Source organism: Phalaenopsis equestris, unplaced genomic scaffold, assembly GCF_001263595.1.
Source record: "Phalaenopsis equestris unplaced genomic scaffold, ASM126359v1 Scaffold000229, whole genome shotgun sequence".
In the NCBI taxonomy this organism is placed as follows: Eukaryota; Viridiplantae; Streptophyta; class Magnoliopsida; order Asparagales; family Orchidaceae; genus Phalaenopsis; species Phalaenopsis equestris.
The window spans coordinates 479311-506029 of NW_018164671.1; the positions used below are offsets into that span (position 1 = coordinate 479311).

General features: G+C 32.7%; 1 protein-coding gene across 2 annotated transcripts in view; it reads left to right on the forward strand.

Annotated features, from left to right (window-relative positions):
- LOC110023745 (pentatricopeptide repeat-containing protein At4g21190) overlaps positions 1-26719 on the forward strand; it is a 47836-nt gene that overhangs the window by 9182 nt on the left and 11935 nt on the right. For both annotated transcript variants that reach the window (XM_020723303.1, XM_020723304.1), the window contains exons 2-5: positions 7146-7167; positions 7269-7385; positions 15811-15924; positions 24312-24455. In XM_020723303.1, the coding sequence (XP_020578962.1) occupies positions 7146-7167; positions 7269-7385; positions 15811-15924; positions 24312-24455 (397 nt within the window). The remainder of the gene's footprint in view (positions 1-7145; positions 7168-7268; positions 7386-15810; positions 15925-24311; positions 24456-26719) is intronic.

The window sequence follows — 26719 nt, forward strand, 5'->3', positions numbered from 1 at the left end:
ACCGCTCTATTCTAATATCGATAAATTTTTAGCTTTTTTATTTTTAATTTGATGATTAAAATAAAATATTTATATTAAAAATAGAATAAATAATTAAATTATTTCTCAAAATTTTAACTTAGAGTCATATTTAAAATATTCATGAGCGAAGTTCATTGAACTAGTATATTATATATTGAATTGGTGAAAGTATCATTATTGTATCATTACTATGTTATTATTATATAATTTAAATCATATTAAATTAGTTTTATATTTGTTATGTTATTTGATTCAACTTGATTGGATTGTTAAATTTTGAACCTCTTCTTTTAAAACCTTGGTTTTGACTTTATAGGAATATTTTCTAATCTTAAACCCATTTGGGTTTGGGGCACTTCTTTCTTGCTGATGGAGCAGTATCCATTGGATGCATACTATGCTCCTATACTTTTCTGGAGGATAAATTTTATTTCTTTCGATGGCTTTGACTAGCTCTGCAAGATTTTATTAGCCTTTTGAACGTGATTAGACTCCAAAGTAACAGGGATGGATGGTTATGTAATCTTTTGTTTGTACAAATTTCACAGAAGGTGAGGAGTATTTTAGCCATAAATTCTTTGCCTTCCTTTGTAAATCTATATTTTTGTTTTCTTTTATAGTTGATGAAATTCTTTTTCCACAAGTAAGAGTTTCATAGTATAATACATAAAACTTATAGTTGCACTGCTTTACAAGTGACTTAAGGTCTATTTAGGGCAGTTGCAAATGTTTGAAAAATCAGCCCTGAAGTTACTGAAAAAGAAACTATTGTTCAAAAAATTGCGGTGGCTGTTACAAAAAAAAATCTTTTTGAAAAAGTCAGACCACAACTTTCTAGCAGCCACCGCAAGTAGCCAATTGTAGTAGGAAAACAAGTTATAGTTTTTCCAAACAGGAAAAACTGCGGTGCGGTACCGCTCCGCCAATCCAAACACACCCTTAATTCAAAATTTTATTAGTGACCTGAAACTCCTCTCTTTTGTTGATTCCACTCATGAAGTAGGGTTTGGGTTGAGTGTCTATCTTAAATTTATGATTTTGTACCAAAGCTTATGAGATTTGGTTTGCTTGGTTTCTCGAGTAAAAATGGTTGTTTGTATAGCTCGCTTCGTTTGCTTGGTTTGCACATTCAATTGGAAGGGCTCCTTTTTGATTTGCTCTAGATCTTTTGTTTCACTTGCCAAAGAAATTTTGGTCCTGGAATTCATATCCCCTCATTTTCATTGCAGCTCAATAAGAGAGAAACGAGAATATCTTGAGACAAAGGCCTTCGGTGCCACTTTCTACATTGGGGTCCATTCATCACTTCCCCCAGGAAGTGAAACGAAAGGCGAATCTGCATCGCCTACTGGCTCTTTTCCTTTCCTTTGTCGAGATTTCTCAGGAATCGGGGAACTGCTTTCACGCTCGATAATGGGGCGAATCCCGCTTTGATCGGGTCCAGGACTTGTGGTCACTGCTTCCAGATTAGGTCTAGGCCCAGGGTCTTCCTCTTCCAGATCAATTCCTCGACTGGGAATCCGTTCTTGACCAACTACAGGTTTTGGGAACAGTCGCTGGCTTTTCCCCTTTCTGCAAGGTCGAAGCCAGACACATTGTACCGAGGATTCTCTTGAGCCCCAATTAACTCTTCGTCCAGGGAAGAATCAACATCGGATCTCAGGATAGGAGTCACAACATTGTTTCCTCCCTACATCACCTATGGGAAGGGAGGTTTTTCTTTAAATTAAAGTTAATTTACCGCTGGAAACCCCTTGAATGCCGACAATCGTTTTGGAAGTGGAGATAAGAGGATTCGAACTTACGGTCTTTTTCAAAAGTTTTTTTTCTCCTTCCCCTAACAGTTTCTTTGCTCTTGACATCTTCATGGAAGCCTTGGCCTCCTTGTTAGGGCGTCATTTTGTCTCTTTAGCGTTGGACGCATCCCACAAATCCCTGGTCATCTGACTATACTTGCTCATATTCAAAACCATGTTTACTATATTCTTGCAGGTAAACTGGAATACGGAAAGGCTCCTCCTCTACACAGATGAAGCCAAACCTCAGATATGAGAAGCTTTTTGCTTTTTATATGGTTCACCAGATAGACAGTGAGAGTTCCCCCATCCTTCACTGATGCCAGAATAAAGTGACACTTCCAATTCTTGACCTTATTTTCAAGGTCGATCAACCAGATCTTTCTATTCGAAGTGAAATTTACGTGGCCATCCAAGTCGACCTTGAAAAAGAACACATGAGAAAAGAGTTCTCGTGACTAAGGAATTGCCATCATATGACAACAATCAACAAAGTTGATGAGCACCGCTAGGCATTTTGCCTTCAATCGGGTCAGGGTAACACCATAGCGATTCATAATAGCTCGAAGCTTGCGACAGAGAGGACGGTGAAGTCCTTGAATGAATTGGTCGTGGTACAACACGAGCCATCCCCCATAATCTTCAGTCAACCGGTCATTTGGGTTCGGGGCCTCTAACACAATGTCGTCGTCATAGACGTACGTCCTCTGGAGTCTCAAAGCCTCATCAGAAGACAACACAGAGCGCTTTGACCTTGACACTGCTGTGAATGCTTGGGGCGAATATTTGGAAGCCATGCAAGTGCTAAGCAGAAGAACGAAGGAAGAAGGAATGACCCAAGGGTAAGGAGAGGGAAAAATGAAGTCATAAAGGGGCCTCAACCTTATATATAGGGCTCAAAATGCAGTTGAAACTCCACTGACCGTGCCTCGGGAATGTGAACTCCACGTCACGTCGCCGAAAGAAATAATTTAATTATTTGCATAAATATGAAAACAATAATACAAGGAATAGAAACATGTATTTATTCAGCATGAAAAATTTTACAAATGGCTCGTCAGCTGCATGTGGCAAAATCAACCCCCGACTCAACAACTTCTTATATAAAACTCGACCCCCTAACTTTTAAACCTGTCTACACTGTCGACCTTAGCTTGAAATCGAGCGACCAAAAATGCCTCCCTTACGTATGCCATGTCCATCCACGGATTCACAATCTCCATTTGGATGGTCGCAGTTTTGGTCTAATGGTCTTCCGCGTCCGCTCGGTGGTCAAGCAGTTCAACCGATAGCTTCTTGAAGAGGACATCCAACTGCACCTTCAATCTCCATTTGGGTTCGGGGCCTCTCGCTGGGCCTTGGTTTCCTTCCGAGTTTCGGCTTCACGAGCGAATATATCTACCTTCTCGTCCATACAACCACGAAGTCAGTCCAATCCTTTTCACTAATCGTTGCCTTCAACAGCCTTCAACAAGTCAGAAATGTGAATCGGGTCGTCGGCATAATAAAAAGAGACCAAGTTAGGTGAAGTGCAAAATCACTCTAAGCCAGGTCAAACAACCAAACTCCTCATACCCAGGAGTCGGTCTTGCTCAGACTAGAGCAAAGATGAGAAACTCTCACCAGCATATAGGTGGAGCACCCACAACTCTCATCCCTTTGATCTGAGAACCAACCACATCCTTATCCTCAGGCGGCGTACCCCAGAAGTTCCCCGATTATCCTTTCCCTGCTGACTAGCAGGTTTGGCCGATGCTCCAACAAAGGAAACTGTTAGACCCTTGCCCGACTTCCGACGTAACAGGGGAATGTCATCAGACGATTCGTTCCCATCATCGTCATTGCGCTCATCCAATGTCCCTCTCTTGAAAGCTAGCTGCTTCACTTGCCTCTTTTTGTCAATCTTACTGCTCTCAGGATGTTTCTCCCTGTCACCGACCACACCACTCTTAGAATGATGACTTTTTACGAGAATACTCGAGGGATGGATTTTCTTAGCTGGTAGTAAAAAAGCCTTCATCATAATATCATCAGCTGGCTATTCAAGTTGGACCTTCCTATCACTCGCCATGGGAACAACTTCAACAAGGAACGACCAAAGCTTTGGATAAGAAGAGAGTGCATGAGTGAGAGTCATCCGTAACAGCCTATTTAGGGTGACAACGCACGAAAATTCAGAGAGTGATTATTAAATATTGTTTATGAAATAAATGAATTTAATGTAACAATTAATTTTTGTTTTTATTGCAGCTGTTGTTTTCAAAAAGTAAGAAAATTGGGAAATTAAATATGTATGATAGGATCATGGCAACACGAATCTCAGAGAAAAATGTAGATTCACGACAAATAAAAGGGACCTACGGTCAAATTATATAGAGTTCTAGTCAAACACTAATTTAATTTATTGGAGAAAAAATTAATGCCAAGTCGAGGGATAAATATTTCAAAGACCTGATAAGTCACTCCATTGAGTAGGCTAGCTGACAGACGTAATAGGCCGAGCGAATGATAGCTGTACGCTAGGCCAAACAAAGGACAACTCTACACCAGGATGAATGAAGGACGAATCCACGCCAAGCCAAAAGAAGGACAACCCTACAGCAGGATGAACGAAGGACAACTCTATGTCAGGCCAACGAAGGACAACTGACTGCTGAATGAATGAGGGAGACAAGTCGAAGGCTGAAGCAAAGTCACAGATAAGCTTGGTCGGGAGGCTTTCATATCGTTCGATTTGATCCTTCATCAACGAATGAATGAATGTCTACTGGCGACCGAAAGTCATCATGATCAACCAACAACTTCATTATTAATATATTTATAGATTTAAATTGTACAAATAACCTTAATACTTTTAAGCTTCTTTGTACAGAAGGGGTCTTTAAATGTAATTATGTACTCTGGTCACTTATTATACCTATAAATAAAAGATCATTTTATGAAAAAGATTTCTAGGTGCTTTCATTTTTATTGTACTTTTTCTTTGACTCTTATTCTCCTCTTTTCATACGCTCTATTCCTTGGACGTGATTCCTTGGACGCTTTAGGATTCAACTTATACAATTGCACAATTGTTTTCCTATGAAGCTATTAGATTTTCCATGAAATTTAAATTCCAATAGAAATGTATTTATTCATTGGCAGATAAATACAAAGCATTTTATAAGTAAAAAATGTATGTTTATAGAATGAAATGAAAATATTATATACATGACTGCTTATATGGCCATGCTAAAATAAAGAATTCACCTTCTTATTGTATTGGTAGGGGACTCCAATATCCCCCGCGCGTAGATGTTTTTCTGTCACCCCAAATAATTGTGCAATTTAAATCATGAATTATTGTGCCGATGGTAGAATCTCGGCTAGGGGTGAGTAGGTATATTTTCATCTTAAACAATAGTAAACTTGGCTGCACCATTCCTTGCCGACGAGGTATGCATCAAACATGGGTGTGTTAGGTAATATTTGGATAGTGCTCCTGAGACAAGTGTATTAGAAGAGTAAGAAGTATCGTAAAATTTAAAAGATTATACCTTGAAAACTAAAGCAAAAGTGGTGTACATATAAAAATTTCATATTACTTATAAGCAAATACCGTGAACATTTATTTAAATTATTAAATGATTTACTATAATGAAATATAAAATATCAGTATATATATTGTTCTATTTTTCTTGAGTTATTATACTTTTTTTTTTTCACTGGTTATTTTAGATGACTCATTATGTTGTAATATTATTTTTTATATTTAAGTTTTTGAATAGAAGATGAGTAATAGGGAAGAAAATGTGTACAAAAGATAAGACTAGCAAACAAGAAGATAAATTTTTATTTGGTAAATTAAATTACTTACTTTTATGACATCTTCAATTTATTTGGATTATAAACTGTTATTGATAGAAATGAAAATAGAAAGTTTTAATTTCATCGTTCGGCCTTACTTCTGTGACATCTTCAATTTATTTGGATTATAAACTGTTATTGATAGAAATGAAAATAGAAAGTTTTAATTTCACCGTTCGGCCATCTGTTCCCACATTGAAAATTCCAAGCCCCTAGGTTGGGTCGTGACAAAGGATAAGTTAGATTTATTTATTGACAATATTGGTCTTTGCTTTTTGTTTGTGTCTAAGATTGAATCTATTCACCATTTTTTTGTTTTAGTCAGAATTGAAATAAAATCAGAGATGGATAATATGTAACAAGAAAGTTAAGCCTTGGAAACAACCAAAATTTCTCCAATTACCTACAAAGGAGCCGTTCTCCCTTTTTTTTTATCTTCAGCTTCTTGCATTTAATATTATCGAAAAACTTGATCCTTACATGTTTCCGAGAAATCACCGATGCATAAAAATCTTTTTAGTTTTATAGCATCTTAGAATCGTTATTTCCCAGTTAATATAACATCTTAATACAACCATATTGTATTGTCATATTGATTATGTATCTTGGCTTGCAAGGAGGACAGATAGAGGAGAAGCCAGGCAGGGAAGTTGTCTAATGAATAAAAACTAGTTTAATCTCACTCTCAACCTCACATACAATTACATCCCGACATTAAAACATTTCATCCTTACTCCATAGTGTTTCTCTTGAATATATGCATCTTATTTGTCATTTTAAGTGAACTACTTAAATCTTTACCAAAATTTAATGTCAGAAATTTTTATTTATCCAGTGAGAGATCTTTTACAAGTTGGCTAGATTTTGAACTCAAATCATAATTTTGATCAAACTGCTGTAATAAGACCCAATACAAAGGCTTTGTACATTTACCAGCTTGATTGGTAAGAGACGCGTAAAACATGAGCCAAAAATAATGGTGTCAGTTTCCATATGTGAGCGCGGATTTCAGTTTGTTGAACTCCAGCAAAGTTAAACTCTCATAAAAAAAAATACTACAAGTAACCAGCCTACGAGGCAAATCAGTCGGATGAAACATGTATATGTCAAGATCCTATGTTGAGAGCATTTCTAGAGTTCTCTGTAATTGAAAAAAATTAATTAGTGAAGGTTAGTGGTATTAAATTCATTCATCCTCTAGATCTAAACAGCAAACCTGGAAGGCTGGTTTGAAATATCACTGTTAGTTATGTGCATTATCTTGGAATAATTTTTAAGCCAGAAGAGTGATCTGAAATTTCTCCAAATTAATTCTTATGTTGATTCTCTATTTAATTTTGCATCAAAAGATTGCAGGTTACATGTTTGTGTAGTTTGTAAGTGCCATAAAAAATTTCTATTTTGCTTATATGGTTTACCCTTAAAGACATCTAAATTTTCTCATTTATTGTTTGGCTGCTTTCAAACATGTGTTTATTTCAGGAAGTGGAGGGAGGCTTCTATGGTATCGCTGCATCATCTTCATATCCTGTTCATGTTGCTATTAATGGAAAACTTTTAGGTTTCTGCAAATCCAGCTATCCAATTAACTTTGTTATTCTGTAGCTGGGCGCAAGCTACTGTCATAGTCATTATTCCACCACAGCTGCAGATACTCGAGCTAGTTATTCTCTTAATGGCCTGATTTCACATGGTCGAGTACAGAAAGCCCACAAGTCAAAGGCAAGATTAGAGTTATTTTTCTCATCTTATATCTATAGTTTGGGCCATTTACATAGTATTTACATATCTCACACCTAAATTTTCATATTTACACACCTAGCACTCAAATATTTAATATCACATAAAAAATAAAAAAACTATTATCACTTTTAAAAGTGCATTACACCTTTTCATGCATGGGTTTAAAGCACCACAGTGTTATATATGTAAATATCTAAGTTTAGCGTGCGATATGTTAATACATAAGAATTGAGTACTATGTATATAAATTTCCCTTATAGTTTATGCTATAAGTTAGTGATGTAACTTCATTTTTACTCAAATCTTTAGTTGAATTCTTCTTGTAAGTCTTCTATGGCTCATCTAGTTTAATAATATGCATTTATATGCTCATATCTTGATCTACATGCCCTTGATTATACGGAAATTAAGTTCCTTTTTGATAACTGATAGATGAAGGCTATTAATTATCATGAATTTCTTTGGAGTTTGACGACGCTGATGCATGTTTCAGTTTGACTAGTCCATGATTTTGTGTGTTTGTTTTGTATGCAGTCCGGAAATGGTTGTGATCTTAATAATTACTCATTACTATTTTTTTCTAAAGAGTCACCCATTGCGTCAAAAGCCAGAACCAAAATTTAACTGCTATGTATGATTTGATATGTTTATAAAACCACTGTTTGCAACTTATTTGTATAAGGGCATCTGCTTTCACCAATTTCCAATCAAACCGATAGTTGTCATTTCAAAGTATGAAGAGGCTTAACCCTCAATCTAATAAAGCTAGAACTGACCTGTAAATGAACCAATGCACTCGATGAACAACTCGAACTCGAACTCGAACTTGGCTTGATTAGTGCGCAAGCAAGTTTGTTAATTAGTAAATAATTAAGTTTGAATATTTTCTAACCAGTCAAAGTTTAATTGAACTAAACTTAAAGGTTCAACTTTTTTATTTATATTCACAAAAAAGTTATTTGTTGTTCAACGAGTAACTTGTTAAATGCTTTATGACTAGTTCTTATCAATATATTATTTACCTAAAATTTAAGGGATGCTTACATACATAAAACCCAAAACATTGCTATTTACAACCCTCTTTCATCCATGTTTTGAATTCTCACTCAAATATCAAAATTCGTGATAAAATTCCAACAAATATTTTTCTTTTTATCAATTTCTCAATTATTTGATTGTGGCATGCATAAATACATCGGTTCGGCAGTCTAAAAATATCACCTAGATGCTAGATTTTGTAAATAACAATGTTTCGGGTCCTATGTATGTAATTACCCCAAATTTTAATTAAGAAGCTCTTAATTAATTATACATTTAATAGTAGCATGTTATAATTTAATGTCAAAATGTATGTTTATTTAATGCAATTCCTTATTATTTCATTATTTCAATTATTTAGTTTATTTGTATTTATTTATATTATTTACTTACACCAAAACTTATTGCAACTTTATATTATCTTATTTAATTGTCTTAAACTACTTAGGTATCGATTCAAAATTTATTTGATTGTTTTTTTGTTTAAAATAGTAAAATTATTTGTTATAATTTTATATGAAAATATAATTGCTCATTTATCCTTTTTGGCATGTTTATTAACTCATTGAAATTTTTGTTCGATTAATTTAAATAAGCCAAGCGCAATCCAAATATAATTATTAAGAAATCTAAATAGTTCAAGTATGAACATAGATATCAAAGTCTGATTTAAGCTCAAGCCGAACGTGATTAACTTATAGTATGGTCAAGTCAAATCCAACCCATAACATAATTGGCTCGACTAAGCTTGGTTACGACCTGGAATACATGAATATTGTTGTCTTTTCTTAGATGGTTTGAGTATGAAAAACTCTAGAAGTTAGTGTTTTAGATTTAATTCTTCCAAAATGCGCTAAAACATCAATTAAGCTAATGTGAAATGCACCCATCAACAATGATAGGATCACTCAATATTATTAATTTTTGAAGCATGCGTTGAAAAATATATTCCTGTTAATGGGCAATATGTGGCACTGTAAATCAAAAGGTTAAAATAAGGTTTCTTTTTCTCACTTTTAAACTTATTGCATTTAAATACATGCAACCAAAAAACCCCTATGATACATGTGCAGATGATGCACCTTGTTTAGTGTTGTAATCACATAGTGATAATATGATCCTTGGGAATTAATATGAATGTAAGCGCTCCAGCAAGGCGAGGCAAGGCGAGGCAAGGCGAGGCGAGGCAAGTGGAGTTGTAAGTGAATTGATTCGAGCTGAGTATTACCTTTTGTTCAAGTGTATTAATATATTTCTCAGCATTGTTTGAGCTATGTTTTTATCTTGTTCAAGCTTCTTGATTCAAGCTGAGTATTACCTTGTTCAAGTGTATTAATATATTATTGAGTTTAATTTTTAATCAAGCCTAATTAAATTTATGTTTGCTTATAATTTAAACTTCTAATCTTACCACTAAACATAAATAGATTTATAAGCTTTAATGAAAGTTGACATAATTTAATAAATATTTGTAATTTTATTTTCTGAAGTTCAAATATTTATTTAAGGATACTAAGTCATTAAATTTATTCATCTAGCTTTTTGTTTGATACTTTCACGTTTCATCATGGTTATACCTCTCATATTATAAATATTTTTAATGTGTATTATGCGAGAAAATTGATTTAATAACAGTGATTAACTTATCATTTAAGCAATTAATTCATTAATAATCTAGCATTTTATCTATTTCTTAACAACATGCTTGTTAAACAACTATTGAGATAGCTTGCGAACATAAATGAACTAAATTTCATTTATATTTCAAGCTTTTAAAACTCTATTTATGCTTCTTCACTTCCTTCAATGAACCACATAAACTAGCCTTTTATGTACGAGCAGTGAGTTAACCAAGTTCACTAGGTTGCTTACAACATTATAAGAGATGTGAGGCCATGTTGTTTCAAGCATCTCCTAAGTTGGGGCCATGAACACATTGCTTAGGTGAGTGCTTTGCTTGGATAAATGTTGTAAAGTTTTTTTTTTTGTGTGTGTGTCATTTATATGGTCAACTTTTTAAAACATTATTCTAGGTTCTTCACTTCTTTAAATAAACCAACATAAATGAGCCTTCTATGAACGAGTAGCAAGTTGCTAACCAAGTTTGCTGCTTTTCTTACAACCCTATAAGCGGAGTGAGTCTGTGATGTTTAGACATCTCCTAAGTTGGGCTATTAATACATTGCTTAGATGAGTTTACGAGATGTACATTTGTCTTGATTGGAGAAATAGGCGACGTAGAAGATGAATTTGATTGACAAAGAAAGATTACACGACATGATGAGGAAAGGCCACGACGGTATGGAAAATATAAAGATGCATCCCACTGTATATTGCATTAAATTAGTAAAAATTTAGGTTGAAGGTTATGAGTTTGTGAAGATAGGGACTACAAATTCGATTATTATAAAGAAACCATGGTTGATGCCATACATACTATCAAAGAAATTTAATTTAAAGTTTTTAGAATAGATTAGACATTGAATTGGTGGAACAAAAGCTAAAATGTTCAAAGTTTAAAGCGGGATATGACTGGAACAACGAGATGTGTACTTGCCTAGGTTGGAGAAATGAGCAATAATAATTAAAATATAGAAAGTGAATTAGATTGATGGAAAAAGATTAACATGGCATGTTGTGAAAAGGATATCATGATTGGGAAAAAATAAAGATGCATCCAAGTGTCATGCTATAGAAATGTAGGTGTTAAGCTCTTAATTAGTAAAATTTTAGGAGGAAAGTGATGAGTCTGTGGAGATAGAGGAATGGATAGAGGCTATGGACCCAATGATTTAAAAGAAGCATGGCTAATGATGGTGATGATCTAGATAGTATTGAATATGGGATAATCTTTGAGGCTATACACACTATCAAAGTAGTTTGATTTAGTATTCCTTTAATTGAATCAGACATTGAACTAATGGAACGAAAGCCAAAATTTTGAAGGTTCAAAGATTCAAATAGAACCCAACTAGGGAAATTGAGATATATGCTTGTCTTGCTTGGAGAAATGAGCGATAATACTTAAAATGTAGAAGATGAATTTGAACGATCGAGAAGGTTGAATATGATATGAAGTGGAAAGGCCATCACATCTTAGAAAAGATAAAGATTCATCCATGTGTAATTTTACACTAAACATGTGCAAGTGTTTTAAGCTCCAAATCAATAAATTTTAGAAAGTGACGTGTTTGTGGAGATAGAGGATGGGATAGAGGCTACAAATCCAGTGATTGATTTTAAAGCATGGTTTATGATGATGATGTTATATATAATATAGAAGATGGGATCATCCCTGAGGCTATGCATACTACCAAAGTAGTTTAATTTAATATTTTTAGGATTGGACTGGACATTGACCGTGGAAAGAAGTTTCAAGATTCAAAATTTTGAATGGGTCCAAACAATTTAAATGTTGATGATGTAAATATTATTAAAACTAATTAGAATCATTTAAATGATGTAATATTTTTAGAAATGATGATAATTAGGGTTTGAAGAATGACTCGGAGGAAGGACTAAGGTTTAGAGGTTCAATCAGATTTCAACTGTTGATTGACTGAGGGCATAATAAATGTTACAATATTTAATTATTAATTAAATAATATGGTCATGATGCAAATATGTGACTGAATGCAAGAAATATATATATTTAAATGAATAACATCCTCTTTTGTGGTTATAATTGGAATTTAGAGAACCCAATGAAACATTTTTATTTCATTCAATCAAAAAATTGATATTCTAAAACTAAATTAGGAATACAAAATGTGTTTTTGTATTCCTAAAATAAATAATGGTTCATAGCCAATTGCATGAATAAATTGTTAAAACAATGCTCAATGCATGCCCAATTGCATAAATTTTTGTTTGATACTTTATACATTATGTCATTAAGCAAATTTTGATTTTTTATTATTTACATTAAGGTTAATTTCTACTTCTTTGATAACAAATAATGAGATTAAACATAGTTTGATCATGGACAAAAGCAGGTTGTTCAAATGAACCATTAATGGTTCATTGATTTGTTGATCCAACTTTCAATTCATCATGGTTTTTCTTTTGTAAAACAATTAAAGTATTCGACCGAATTGTTCGAGGAATTGATTCAGGGTTATACTTGTTAAATCAGTCGGCTCTACCAGCAATTTTTACAGGTAAATTCTAAATTGTTTTCTCAGAATCTTATTTTTTTTAATCTCATTTAACCAAATTTTCTTGGGTCAAGCACCTCATTTATCACCAAATCTTAATAAGTAGTAAATAATTGTTATTAATTTTAATTTCTCGAATCTTTGCATAAAGATTGGGTTGTATTGACATTTCAAACATACAATTTGAAACATTTGTGCATTAGATTTATAATAATATATACTAACTATTTCAATCATGATGATGGAGCAATAATATATTTTAAAATGAACTTTAGGTGACTGATACAATAGGAGAGTATATAACAATAAACGATCGTAAGTCTTTTCTTGTTTTCAGTAGTATTTTTGTCCTATTGAATGGCTTCAGAATCTTGTAAATATTTAATATCTTGAGGTTACATACATATGACACAATTCTCATATATTTACATATCTAATTTTGAAAATTTGATATCTGCACGTACCGTGGCCTATTGGTAGAGCAGCCTTCCTGAAGGTTGTAAGTCCCCTTAGGTCACGGGTTCAAACCCCCCTTGTGTAGGGTGTGGTACTCGAATATTTAGCACACCTAAGGATGAACGGGGATCCTCTACTAGCCTTTGACCATTACTTTTGAAAATAATATAAATAAATAAATATATATATATAAAATAAAATACTCATTTTCATGCTATGGTTTTAACATGATAGTTGTTTAATATTTATCTAAATTTCAAAAAAAAAATCATTAATTATAAAGCTCAGTAGGACTTGCCTGCCATTTTATTCAAATTACTATAAAATTTAAATATTTAAGTATATGTTGATTATTATTGCACATATTTGTATGCATATGCTTGTAACTTGATTGCACTTGTACAAAATAATGGCTCGCACGCACGAACACACTATATATATATATATAAGCTTTATTAAAATTTTGAGTGTAAGGCTCAACTTGGTCAGGGTAAGTAGCGAGCTATATGCCACGGACAAACTTCTCTCATATCACTCATGCAACCTTGTTGTTCTTCCTAAACACTAAATTAGTCTAACCATTGCAACGTTTGGATTTGGAAATACAAAAACTCTCTTGCAAGTAAGTAAGGAGAGGCTATTGAAAGATGGAAACATTTCACTAAGGAGAGGCTATTTGGGAACCTTGGGTTGTTGCAAACGAGGGAGAGAGACCACTATTTATTGTCCTCACTCATGACCTATATAACTTTTTAGATTACATTAAAATATTTCAGCTTCTAGATGATTCTACATTATGCACATGTTTCCAGAACATTCTATACTGTCCTAGAGTTTCCCTTAAAGCTTTCCCCTTCCAAAAATTTTTTGAAATGCGATGGAACATTCTGGAATCTCTTAAATTGTTCTTCTCTTTATGGTCTTCTCTAGAATCTCCTGTCCCATCCCATGGTTGAGTTGCTAATCCCTCTGGAGATGCTTGAGTGTGACATATAGGTTGCTTGGACCTCTCATAAGATATGATTGGAGTCAATGTTTCTCAAACTTACATGGAGGCATGTTTTATTTATGCCAGTAGCTAGTTCTGTAAAAGTTTGAAGTATATATATTTGTATGTTCTTGTATATAAGATTTTTTTAATTCATCTTAAAGTGATTTTTAAAAAAATTGACACATGAGAGTATTTTTATCAAAAAATAATAATTTGTGTACTATCGAAGCTTAATTGTTTTCATAGTTTCTTTTGCTTTAAGTATGGTTTATGGTTCCAGATAATCTGCTTTAAAATAAGCAGTACGGATGAACAATTTTTAGAAGCTTCTAGTGTGGTGTCTACCACTGCAGGCTTTGGGTAGCCATATGAATGCGATCAGCACTTTTATCAATATTACCTGTTAGAGGGTCCAAGGTTAATATATTTCATTTTTTAGATGATTAAAATTCTTCACATTAAAATGGAAGCATAGTTACAATTAATTTTAGTTTGCATTGAATGAGCATTTAGTTCATTGCATTAATAAAACTATGGTGATGATTATAGTGTTGATGAATCATCTTATTCTTGGTTATTGGTCTGTTCTTGCCTACATCACACCTCCGTATGTTAAAATTGAAAATGAATATTCAAACAGTGCAGTTGGAAAAATGAGTAAAATACATGTACCAGCACTTGCAGAATACCTGGCTTGGGGGATTTAATGTCTATCATGCCATTTTTGTTTATGTGCAATACAATCAGTTTAGGGTCTTTGCGATATTTGCTCCCATATTAAAAATGTAAGTGAATATTTTAACACTACTGTAGGAAAGATGATTAAACAAATGTTCAAGTAGTTGCAAAATGATTCAGACGAGTTTCTGTTTATCGTGTGACTTTTGTCTGTGTGCAAATTTTTGCTTCTATTAAATGTAATTATGTCTTCTCCTTTTTTTTGAATCTTAATGATTTTGTGTTCTGTGTGCTGGTTAAAAACATGCCATTCACAGGCTGGTTATCCAATTGGAATTCTTTCCATCGGAAGAATACCATTGTGATGGAAACATATAGGTGGTACAGTTGAGCAAATTTTGATTTTACGACCTCCAAATTCTTAAAATGTGTAGGATTCCTTTACGCTATTCTATGATGTGGAAATTTAAGTTCGGTGCTTCAATACTAAGCTGCTGTCTTGTGATTTTAAATTTCTATTTTTATTTACTATTAAATTTAGTGAATTTTACATACATAGCACAGGATTCTTATGCATTTACATATCTCACACTTATACTTTCATATTTACATAAATAGCAATTTGGTGTTTAAACATATTCATGAAAAGGTGTATTTCAGTTTTGAAAAATGGTAAGTGTTATTTTTTGATGTGATATTAAAGATTTGTGTTGTGTGTGTAAATAAGAAAGTTTAGGTGTGAGATATGTAAATACATAAGATTTTTGTACTACATATGTAAATGCCTCTTAAATTTAATGTGTTCAAATTTTTCTGGTCTGCTACATTTGCATTCAAAGCATGCAGTGATCTTTAAATCTATATTTCAGTGTGTATATAATCTACTGTTTAATGCCAAACTTATTTTCCCCTTTATCTCAAATTGTCTGCTTCAAACATTGTTATATGATATTTCCAATGTTGGATGCTTTTGTTGGAAAACTTTTGTACATCTTGATAAGTTATTTTCTTAGATGCAGACGTCTTGATTGATTTTTCTATTTCTCGAATGGATTTGTTTGACAATGTGTTCCTTCTTTTACAGCCAGACTATCAAGCAGTTGATGAAATCCCACAAGATAATACAGTGTCAGTTCATGTACAATCTGCAGGGAAACGTATTTCAGCGGAGGACAAGAAAAGGTTGCTTGTCAACACAGTACGTATTTAAAAATTTTCATGTCCTTTTTCTGCTCTTTCAGGAACATTTACTAATTTTTGGTTTCGTCGAATGTTTAAAGTAATTGAAACATTGTTTTTTAAAAGCTCCCTATGCTTCATTGGTTGGCATGTTTATCTTTCATCACTGAACCTCGACCATATCTTTATATGAATAATTTTTATGATTGAAATATTTTCCTTTTTGAAATATAGGATGTATTATATTTTCTTTTTTCGTATCTCATTACTGAACCACATTGGCCACTTTCTTCAGTCGTATGTACTCAGTTTCAGACAATTAGGTTCTCTCCTCACAGCTCAATGTTTCCCACTATATTTTTCAATGTACTGAGCATTGATTGTCTATCTCCATTGGCTGCTCTGGGGAGCCCTTATTGATGATCATCTTGCTTGATCTTTCTTTTCTTTCTCTTCTTGAATTTGCCAATGGAGTTTCCCATACTCTCCTTGAGAATTTAATTCCTTGATTGATAGAGGGATGGATTAAGCCTTCAAAGAGATTTTAGATAGAGGTGGTGAGGATATTGTTAAGATTCTAGGGAGAAATCGACACAATTTTTTCAGAAAAATTAGGACAAACTAATATTTTTCTTTAGTAACTTCTAATTAAAACAATACAATGGATAATTGCCTACAATTCGAGAAGTAGACGATCTCTCCCAATTCATACAATTCGAGAGGTAGGAAATCTCTCCCAAACCCTATACCCAATCCGTGCATAATCCTAACCTTAAACATAATAAACATGTTTATACCCAACAATAATAATAAAAGACCAAATTCCCATATGGGTACAAAAAACAAAATTGCTCTTAGGCTAGACATCGATGTGACAATACCCTCCCACAAAAGACACCTTATTCTCAATGTAGGAAAAGACATCTTGTTCGTCCTTCACCACAACTGTCTCTATTTCTTGATCCTTTGTCTCCTTGCACGCTCCATGAGAACTTTTAATTTTTTATCCTTGCAACTGTGTTCTGGGTAAACTTCTTATTATAGCGAAAACATTACCCGTTAGCTTACTCCTCTAGAATTTGTCTCGAGGTAAACTTTTTACTACAACGAAAACATTACCCATTGGCTTACTCCTCTAGAATCTGTCTTTGTAACCCATTTTTTCTATTTCGTGTACACTCCTTTCGAACTTCCATTGTTTAAGCTTTGGTATCGTCATAGTTGTAGCGGTTCGGTACGACGCTCCATCTGTGTTGCTCTGGCTGGCCTTCTCTGTCTGGTTCTTGTCATCCACCATTTGGGCCAGCTCCATCATCTTCTTCAATCCCCACGGTCTCAATGGTCAAAGTGCTAACGTCGAGTTTTATGTTTTTCATGAAATTATTCTCCAATCCTATTTCAGAATTCTCCCTCATCCGTTCTGACAATAACTCGAATCTCTTTCTATATTCATGACAACTATCTTCTAAGTCAAGGCATAGAATTGCTCGCGTAGGTCCGCTTCTTGAATGGTTCGGAAATGTTTTAACAAACAATACTCAAATTTTTGCCATGAACGGATTGGGTGTCTAGCCTCCCTCCACTGAAATCTGGGGTTTTCCCCTCCAGACAACCCGTTGCCATGAGTTTCCCTCCCTATCTAGTCCATTCACGGTGAAGTATCGTTTTGCCTGATACATGTACTCATGCACTTCTTCCCCCTCAAAGAACAACATCTTGAAATGCCTAACCTCAACGTCTCCACCCCAACTTCTTCTCCCCTTGTTGTTTTCCCCTATGTATCGAGGGAAAAACTCTCTCCTTGAACATAGCCATATCCTCTTTATGTTCTCCCATTTCTTCTTCGAGCTCCTCAATACCTCTTGCATATTCTCTTCTCCATGCTTCGACCCAGAAGCCTTCATAAGAAATCTCAAAATTCTCCCCCAATCGGAGCCTTGGAAGGATGTTCTTGTTGGTGGATACTTTACTCTTTATTTTCCTCATTTCCTCTCATCTTCTTATCCGAGGAATCTTCGGTTAACTTTGGGTAGGGTTTGCAAACTGAACCGTTGGCGGGGTCTTGGATTACAACTCAATAAGCTTCCTCAACATTTTCTCTAAGCTCCTCCAAGCTCGCTCATCGGTTGTCAATGGCGGAAAACCTTTCCTTCATCCCAGAATTTAAGTTGCCCAATTTTTTCCTCCAATTTATTTTTCAAATCGTCTATTTTTTTGGCCGTCATTATTTTCTGTCACTGGGGCACACTTGATTCCAAATCTGATCGCTAACTTCTTGGATCAAGATTATAGCACACTCAATCTCGTTAGCCTTCCTCATTAGTTCTGATCGAGTCTGTTTCATGTGGTTTAGTGTGATGGAGATGAATGCACGCCACAATCCCTTCTATTTCCCAGATAACTTGAATCACAATCGCATCGCAAGACTTCGGTCACGGCGGTATACGATCCCTTTGTCGCCTTCCCAACAAACTTTGATCGTGACTTTGTCACATGATTTGGTCACGAAGGCTATAGGCAGCCTCCAATCACACTTTCCCAACAAGCTTTGATTGTGACTGTATTGTTGGGTTTTGTCACAAATGCGACCGATAGGCTCCAATCGCGCAATCCCAGAATTCTCTAATAAGGGTTGTATCATAGGGTCTCCAATCACGATTACGATTCAGTTGGAGTGTCGGACCTTGGTAAGTCGCGATCCCTTGCGTTTATACGCTGTGATCACGTTTACGATCACTCCGTGGCCTTTTCTGTAAGCTGCGATCACACGCCTGCGATCACATTGTGGCCCCTCTGCTAGCAATCATATCGCTGGATTCAGTCAGGAAGGGTCCTGTCGGTGCTTCCAGGGATTTGATAAACACACAATATGTTGAATGAAAGTTGGGTTGTTCACGTGCTTTATTGGGCTCATTTGGGCTTGGATTGGATTACTTTTCGTGTCTTTGGGCTTCTCTTATTGAGACATCAATTTGATTATAAATTTGGTGAAATTAGAGTTTGAATAATCCTGAATTTAATTATGAAAGTCTTTAATCCAAATATTGTATTGAGATCTGTGCTTGATAGGATGGCTTTTTGGGTGGAAAAGTATTAAAGCGCGCATTGTATTCCATCATTTCCTCTATCCTACACGGAAAAACAAGTTGGTAACCACTCAACTTTTGGTTGGGACCAAATCTTCCATCTCTCTCATCTTATGCTTTATCATAGCTTGCACCTTGTTATGTTAATATTCTCTTTCTTCGATGTAGGGTGTTTAAGATTGTGATACATGATGAAACAAATAAAATTCACAATCCACAGATTACTAACTCATGATTTTAGAATAATTTATTCCTTTCATTGCAATGACAATAAATACTCATCATTCATTTGAAAAGTTATTTTAATAATCACCTAAATTTGAATTTTTGTAAGAACAAATATCTACAACCTGATGCACATAAGATTTTCGTAACGATCAATTTCACTCTTAAAAGGAATAAATTCAATACATAAAAAAAATTCATCAACATGCAATTACAAGCAATTAAAAATAAATATCGCTCAAAGGAAAGAACTAACCTCATATTGGAATAAAAATTCTAACCTATACGTAGTCATCTTCCTCTTGAAGTGTTCCAAGAATATGCAACCAACGAATACACACAGATAGAGGAATATTATGATAGTATTTCAATATTGACTGTTTAATGATTTATTTGCCTCATTGGTCCCATTTATATTTCTTACAGTTACCAAAATAAGACTAAGCAAAATCGGTACATGTTTAATGAATTTATGGCTTGTGTTGTAAATTGAAGACACACTACAAGTAGGAGGGGGGTGGTCTCAATGGGATATTACTTGTATATATATATATATATATATATACACTTTTGGGAAAGTTGAGCTTTAATGGAAACTAGGCTAGAAATTAGTGGGTAGTGATTAGGGTATGCTTTGAACTTGGATCTCCTAGTTGGAGAGAAAGCTCTCTCCAACTCCTCCACAGGTCTTGCACTTTGAATTAATATGTTACTAATTTCTTTTGAAATATTTTCAACTTAAAATGTTTCCAATTAGTATGAAATGTTGCAATTGAATACACGAGAATTAAAGCAACTAGCGTGTCAAATAAATCAATGATATTAATAATCTAGCATGTTTATTTTGGCCTATAATTATGTGCTTATATAAATGACAGAGACGTGATATGTTAAAGTGCATGTTATTTAATTTATGCACAATATCTTTAATATATTTCTCAACTATAAGTATGAAAGTTTGTATTAATGCATATATGTTGTGATGATGAATAAAATGACTATAAGATTAAGTATTCTGGTTTGTTATCATACACAACATATAAGGATATTTATTATAATTATTAATTAGAAAATAGGAGTGATTTAAAAATAATTATGCACTGAAGTTAATAATATATGAGTTAAGCATAATGATTTTATTTATCCAATAACTTAGCATAGGTGTCATTAACCAAGTTGATCACCATATTGATATGAAAGCATTTTATTGATATGGAAAATGAATGTGCAAGAATGTAAACTATATTAAACTATATTAAAACCAATTAGGATGATCGATGTTTACATGGCTCTAGACAACTTCACCTATGTACAAGCCTAGCCAAACTTGAGCCAATATTCCTACCAAGTACACTAGCACAAGTTACTCTTTTTCACTCCTTGTGCAGGCGGAGAAACCTTTTTACAGGAACTTTCTTTTCAATATGTACTTGAGTAACACAGAACATTTATCTTGCAAAGAAAGAAGCCAGCTTTTACTTATCTTCTTGGCTCAATCACACTATTTTTATTTCAAGTGAGAAACCTACCACTTTTAGCATAAAATGTTCGGTAATGAAAACTATCTTCAACACCAAATCCATTTGCACTTGAGCCTTGGAATTGACTCAATGACTATCACCTACAACTATAATTTATACAATCCCTTGTGAAATTTGATAGCAAGATGGATGTATTTAGAGAACAATCATAGTAATATGAATGAAGAGTGAGAAAAACACAAATAAGCTAAGGGAGGTTTTTGATAATGATAAACACTTTCGACCTTTCTCCAATTTTTCTTTTATAGATCTCCCAATATAAGCTCATTATTTTTTTAATTTTTCTCATTGACTATTTCTTATGAATCTCTTAGATATATAGCCATTAGTACTGTTAAAAACATGCTTAAATAGCATTTATACATCAGGTTAGTCTTAATTAAAAAATACTAGCTGTTATTCATATGAAATTATTCGTAATCAACAAATTCACTTGATCATATTATATAATTTACATTGGTTTGTATGTTTTATATATCTTAATATTTTAATTAACTATTAGAGTGACTATTTTAATGGCTAATTTGATCCAAATCATACTGTGCAATTGTAAATTATGCTGGTAGATTAATTACATCAACTGTACAATCTATCAGATTTTATAATTCATGAATAATTTTTCTTATAATGTTTGTTAAATATCCTAATAATCTTGTCTAATGTTATTATCACTTAATTTATTTATTTTATATCATATAAATAATGTTAGAAAATAAATTTAATATAATTATAATTAAAAATATTCTAGCATATTTTAATTCATTGTGTTCATTTCTCATTAGCATGCTTTATAAATAAGATTTTAAACTTCATTACCAGGAAACCTAGTCCTTAAGCAGTTAATTTTAAAGATTGTGCTTTGCTTTTGAGTCTTCTTAATATCTTCCTTTTTATTCAATCTCCAAGTAAATATAACTCCAACTTGTTCCATTTCTACATCAATACATCTCCAAGCTAGTTTAATACACAATATCATCACTATAGTTGGCTAGAACAATTAGCAAATCATATTAGATGACATTATTCATGTTTTGTAATCATTAAGTCAATTGTAGGCTACATGTAGTCATATGAGCTCATAGGGTCACACGTGTATAAAGGATTTGCCAACTATTTTAAAACATGGATAAACGTGCCATTTTTGAAAGGTGATCAATGCTACAAAAATGTAGTCTTGTTTCCTTAATGTTCGTGGCAACTATAAAACAAAAGTCCATGCTCAGAATCTCATGGTTCATATAGAATTGGTAAAAACATATAATGAACAAATTTTTTTTTTCTTAAGCCTTTAACCTGTTCTCCATTGTGGGAATGCTCTTGCAAAATCTCATTTTAAACCAAGCCATTAATATTTATGTGCAAGAATGCCCATAGTTTTATCTTGACTGAAATGATTTGCGGCACCACAACCACATAAATCTAAGAAAATTTGCATAAATGAACTATAGTTGTAAAGCTGTGGTCCCTTCAAAGAAAGCCATCTTTAATCATGAATCCTTGGTTAACATTGGTGATTTAGTAGTTAAATGGAGATATATTTCTTTAAAGTCTTTGCACTTAGGTAGTCTTCCTTATTTCTATCAAAGCATGTTATCTAAACTTGTATGATGTATAAAATAATAGACACCTTGCTTAAGAAATCTGTGAGTTTATTGTCCATTTTGGCATAATTTATTTACAGAAAAATGTCTTCTTTTAGGAAATTGATCTATTTGATATACTTATGAGTCATTCCCCCTCACCCCCTCTTTTTTGGAGCTCAAGTATCCTAAATCTTGATGGTGTAAATTTTATACAAATTGCTTGTGCAAAAAAAAAAAAAAGAATGTCTCTTGTATAGAATGTCTCTTGTATCAAAATGAATTGTAGAACAACACAAACCTCATTTATCTTAATTCGAAATGGTCTTTTTGTATCATTTAATTTTTTATTAAAATAAATAATCTGGTGTGCATCTTGGTTTAAAACTCCAATTGATATGCCAAATGTTACATAGGAAATCATAAAATTTATTAAAATTATGTAATGTTTGTACGAGTTTGCTAATAAATAGATTTTTTTTGTCATTAAAGGCACATTTAACAAACTTTTTTCCATTGAAATTCTTCCTTTTAAGATAGTGATGTGTAGCATTACAACGGTAAACCCTTTTGAAAAAGCATTTATAAAAAGTACGCGAACAATGAATATTTGAAATATCATGAATAGTGGTAGGTTTTGAGTAACTGCTAATTGCTTGAGTTCGGCATCTTTTGCCTCTTATGATATATAATTTTTAAGGTGCATGAAATATAGAAAAAGTGATACAATAACATAGCAAGTCATTAAAGAAGTTATTAAACTATCATTAAATTAATATTTTATCGAGTTCTTACCAACCTATTTATTAAACAAAAATGAGTATATTCATGGATAGAAATTAATAAACATGTAGTGTTATATTTTGTTAATTTATGTGAAGAGCTTTGAACATTTTGTTTATGCTTGTTCAATTTTGTAAATAAAGGAGCATAATCAAACATTAAATGATCGAGTATCGAGCTATTCATCGAGTTCACTATAGTCTGCTTTTAGCCTTATCAAAGAATATATACATCCAGGATGTACATATAAGAAGAGAAGATAATTGAAAATTGTATTTAATAATACGTATTTAATGAATTTTATATGTATTAAAGATCCTATTTATTGGCTTCATATCACCAGAAAAGCAAATCACACAAAATCTATCGAAATCTAGTCAAAGTATGCTCTAGTGCATCCTGCATTAATTCCAGTCGTATTAACTTTTTTGTAAATTCTACTTCTAGAATTGTTAAGAATCCAAACGAATGTACTTAAGAGATCATTTTGATTTTACGAACTCTAAAAAGATCTTTCAATCCTTTGATGGCTTTTCAACTAATGGAGAAACCTATAACAGAGAAGCAAGTTTTTCTAATCCATGTATCCTATGTCAACCATCTGTCACCTGTCCCGCTCAAGAATTCTCACCTTGAACTCTATCCATTCACAGAGGCCATGCATCTCAAGGCCGCATTATCTCCTCCTAAGACTAAATGAATTCTGATTTCCTCTTTTTTTACAGCAAATCGTAAGACTCTTCTCTTCAATTCCCTCACAGCTAATGGGGAAATAAAGTAAAATTTTCAATGAATTGAAGATAAAGAAAGAAATCTTAATCCAAAAGGAAATCACCAGCCTTTACTTCGTTTTGATACTTAAGTATTAGTATATATCAACGCTTTCATTTATGTATCTTTTTAGATTAAGGCCTTACATTGTTCTTGGTCTGCTATAGCTTCAGCACCCATCTCAGGCTGTAAGTTGTGCCAATTTACAATTCATAGTATAAAATAATTTTGATTCATAAATATAAAAAAATTCAATGCTGGCTATCTTGCTGTCACATTCAATGATCGTATAATGTTCATCTAGTGCGGATGACTGTCTTGAATATTGTTTTATGAAATTTTTGAATTTGACTTCGAAGCCGCTTTAATTTTTGTATCTTATGGCATGACTGTATTAAAGATAAATTATATAAATTGTAGCTTCTTGACTTGAAAGATTCAAAGGAAATTGTTTATGGGACTCTTGATGCTTGGGTTGCTTGGGAGCAAAATTTTCCTTTGGCCATGCTAAAAAGAGCATTGCTTGTTCTTGAGAAAGGAGAACAGTGGCATCGAATTGTTCAGGTAAAATCACCCATTTTTTTATTTTGCTTGTTTTGATATTTTTTAACTTGTATATTACTTCTTTACTATCTTGCTCTCAATTTCTGCTCTACAATTTAAGTCTAACAACAAATGAAAACACAGTTTTTATATAAGATACATAAGCTATTTGACACAACTTTTATCTAAGCTTAACACTACCATTGTCAGGTATCATGCCATGGATGCAAAAAGTTGTGTTAGGTAGTCGACAACCAAAATAAAATTTTTGTCAAACAATTATGACAAATTCTTTGAATCATTGTGTAATTACTAGGGTGTCCTCTGAAAGCGACACATTGTATGATCTGAATACAGTGAAAAATATACAATGACCGCTACACCGGCGTTCGGGTGTAGTGTCAAATAAGTAAAAGTTTCTACATTATGAATGGATGCGGACAAAGAATTTCATTTATGAAAATAATATTAGGATAGGATATTAGAATATAAGTACTCTCACTGGTAAAGTAATAAAATTAGTAGATATTATGGCTCATAGGAAGATAAATATATTTTGTATTCAAGAAACTAAATAGGTTGGAGAAAAAAGTAAGGTGACTGATAGCTTACCTTTTAAACTAGGAGTTGCACTAGAAATGATGTAGTGTAATTATAGATAATAGTTTAAAGGATAATATTATAAAAATTAATTGAATTAAATATAAAATTATAACCCTAAAGATTGTTGTTCATACTAAAATTTTTAATTTTATAGTGCTTATGCTCCTCAAGTAGGCTTAAATATCGGTTCAAAAGAAAAGTTTTGGAATGACCTAAAATAATTATTGCAAATGATACCTCTTGAAGAAAGGATTTTTATTGGAGGAGATTTAAATGTATATATTGGTAGAGTGGTAGAAGAGTTTAGAGATATTCATGGCGGTATGATTTTTGAGTGATTAATGAATAAGGTAGAACCATATTAAATTTACTTTAGCTTTAACATATGATTTTTTTATTGTTAATACTTTATTTAAGAAAAGAGATGAGTTGAGCATATTATTACTTATAAGAATGGATTTATTAAAACACATTTTTTTCTTATGAAAAGAAGAGATTGTCGAGAATGTAACGATTATAAGATCATTTCAAGTGAAAATTTAAGTACTCGATATCAATTTTTAGTCCTGAATTTTAAGATGAGTTTTATGATAACAAATACATTGAAACATTATTATAGAATTAGATGGGGTCATCTAAAAGACATAAATAAAATTATTTCTATGAATAAACTTCAAGATTTCAAGTTTTGGGATGTTCATGAAGAAGTTAATTCTATGTGGGATAAAATAACAAGCATTATTAAATAAGTGGCATCATATGATGTAGTTAGAGATCCAAAAGAAAAAGTTTTTTTATAAACAAAAATATTTGGTGGCAGAATAATAATGTGCAAAAAATGATAAAATATAAGAATTATTATGAAAATTAGTTTAAATATAAAAGTTTAGAGAATTGAGAAAAATATAAGGTGGGTTTGTAGGGACTCTAAGAGAACAATTTGTGACATTATGAATTTTGTTTTTAGTGATACTTATAGTCAATTGAATATTAAATAGAGTAAAAAATATATGTATAAACTAGTCAAACAAAGATAAAAGAAAAGAAGATTTAATTCAAATGTATTAAAGATGAAAATTAAAAAGTGTTTTTCTTAGAGTAAGATATTCAAAATAGATGGTTGAGCTATTTTGATAAACTTTTCAATGAAGTTTTTGAAATTATGATCGACCTTAGTGATTTTATCGTTAATAATAATAAAACTTTGTATTTTTACCATCACATTAGCAAAAAGAAGTTGATGAGGCTTTAAAGAAAATGAAAGGTGGGAAATCTATTTGACATGATGTTATCCCAACTGAGATGTGGATATATTTAGGAGATTTGAGAATTTATTGGCTTACTAAATTCTTTAATATTAATTTAAAAACTAAAAAGATGCCTGAAGAGTGGAAGAAGAGTATTTTGGAGTGGAAGAGCCTGAAGAGTGGAAGAAGAGTATTTTGGTCCGTTTTTTAAGAAAAAAGGGGATGCACAAAAGTGTGCAAACTATAGACAAAATTATGTTAATTGGTCATACTTTAAAATTATGGGAGAGAGTAATTGAAAATAGGTTAAGACATGATATAAAGATTTCTAGTGAAATATAGAAGCTATACATTTATTGAGAGATTTGATGGAGAATTATAGAGAGAGTAAGGAGGATCTACCTATGATTTTTTTTTTATTTAGAAATGATTTAC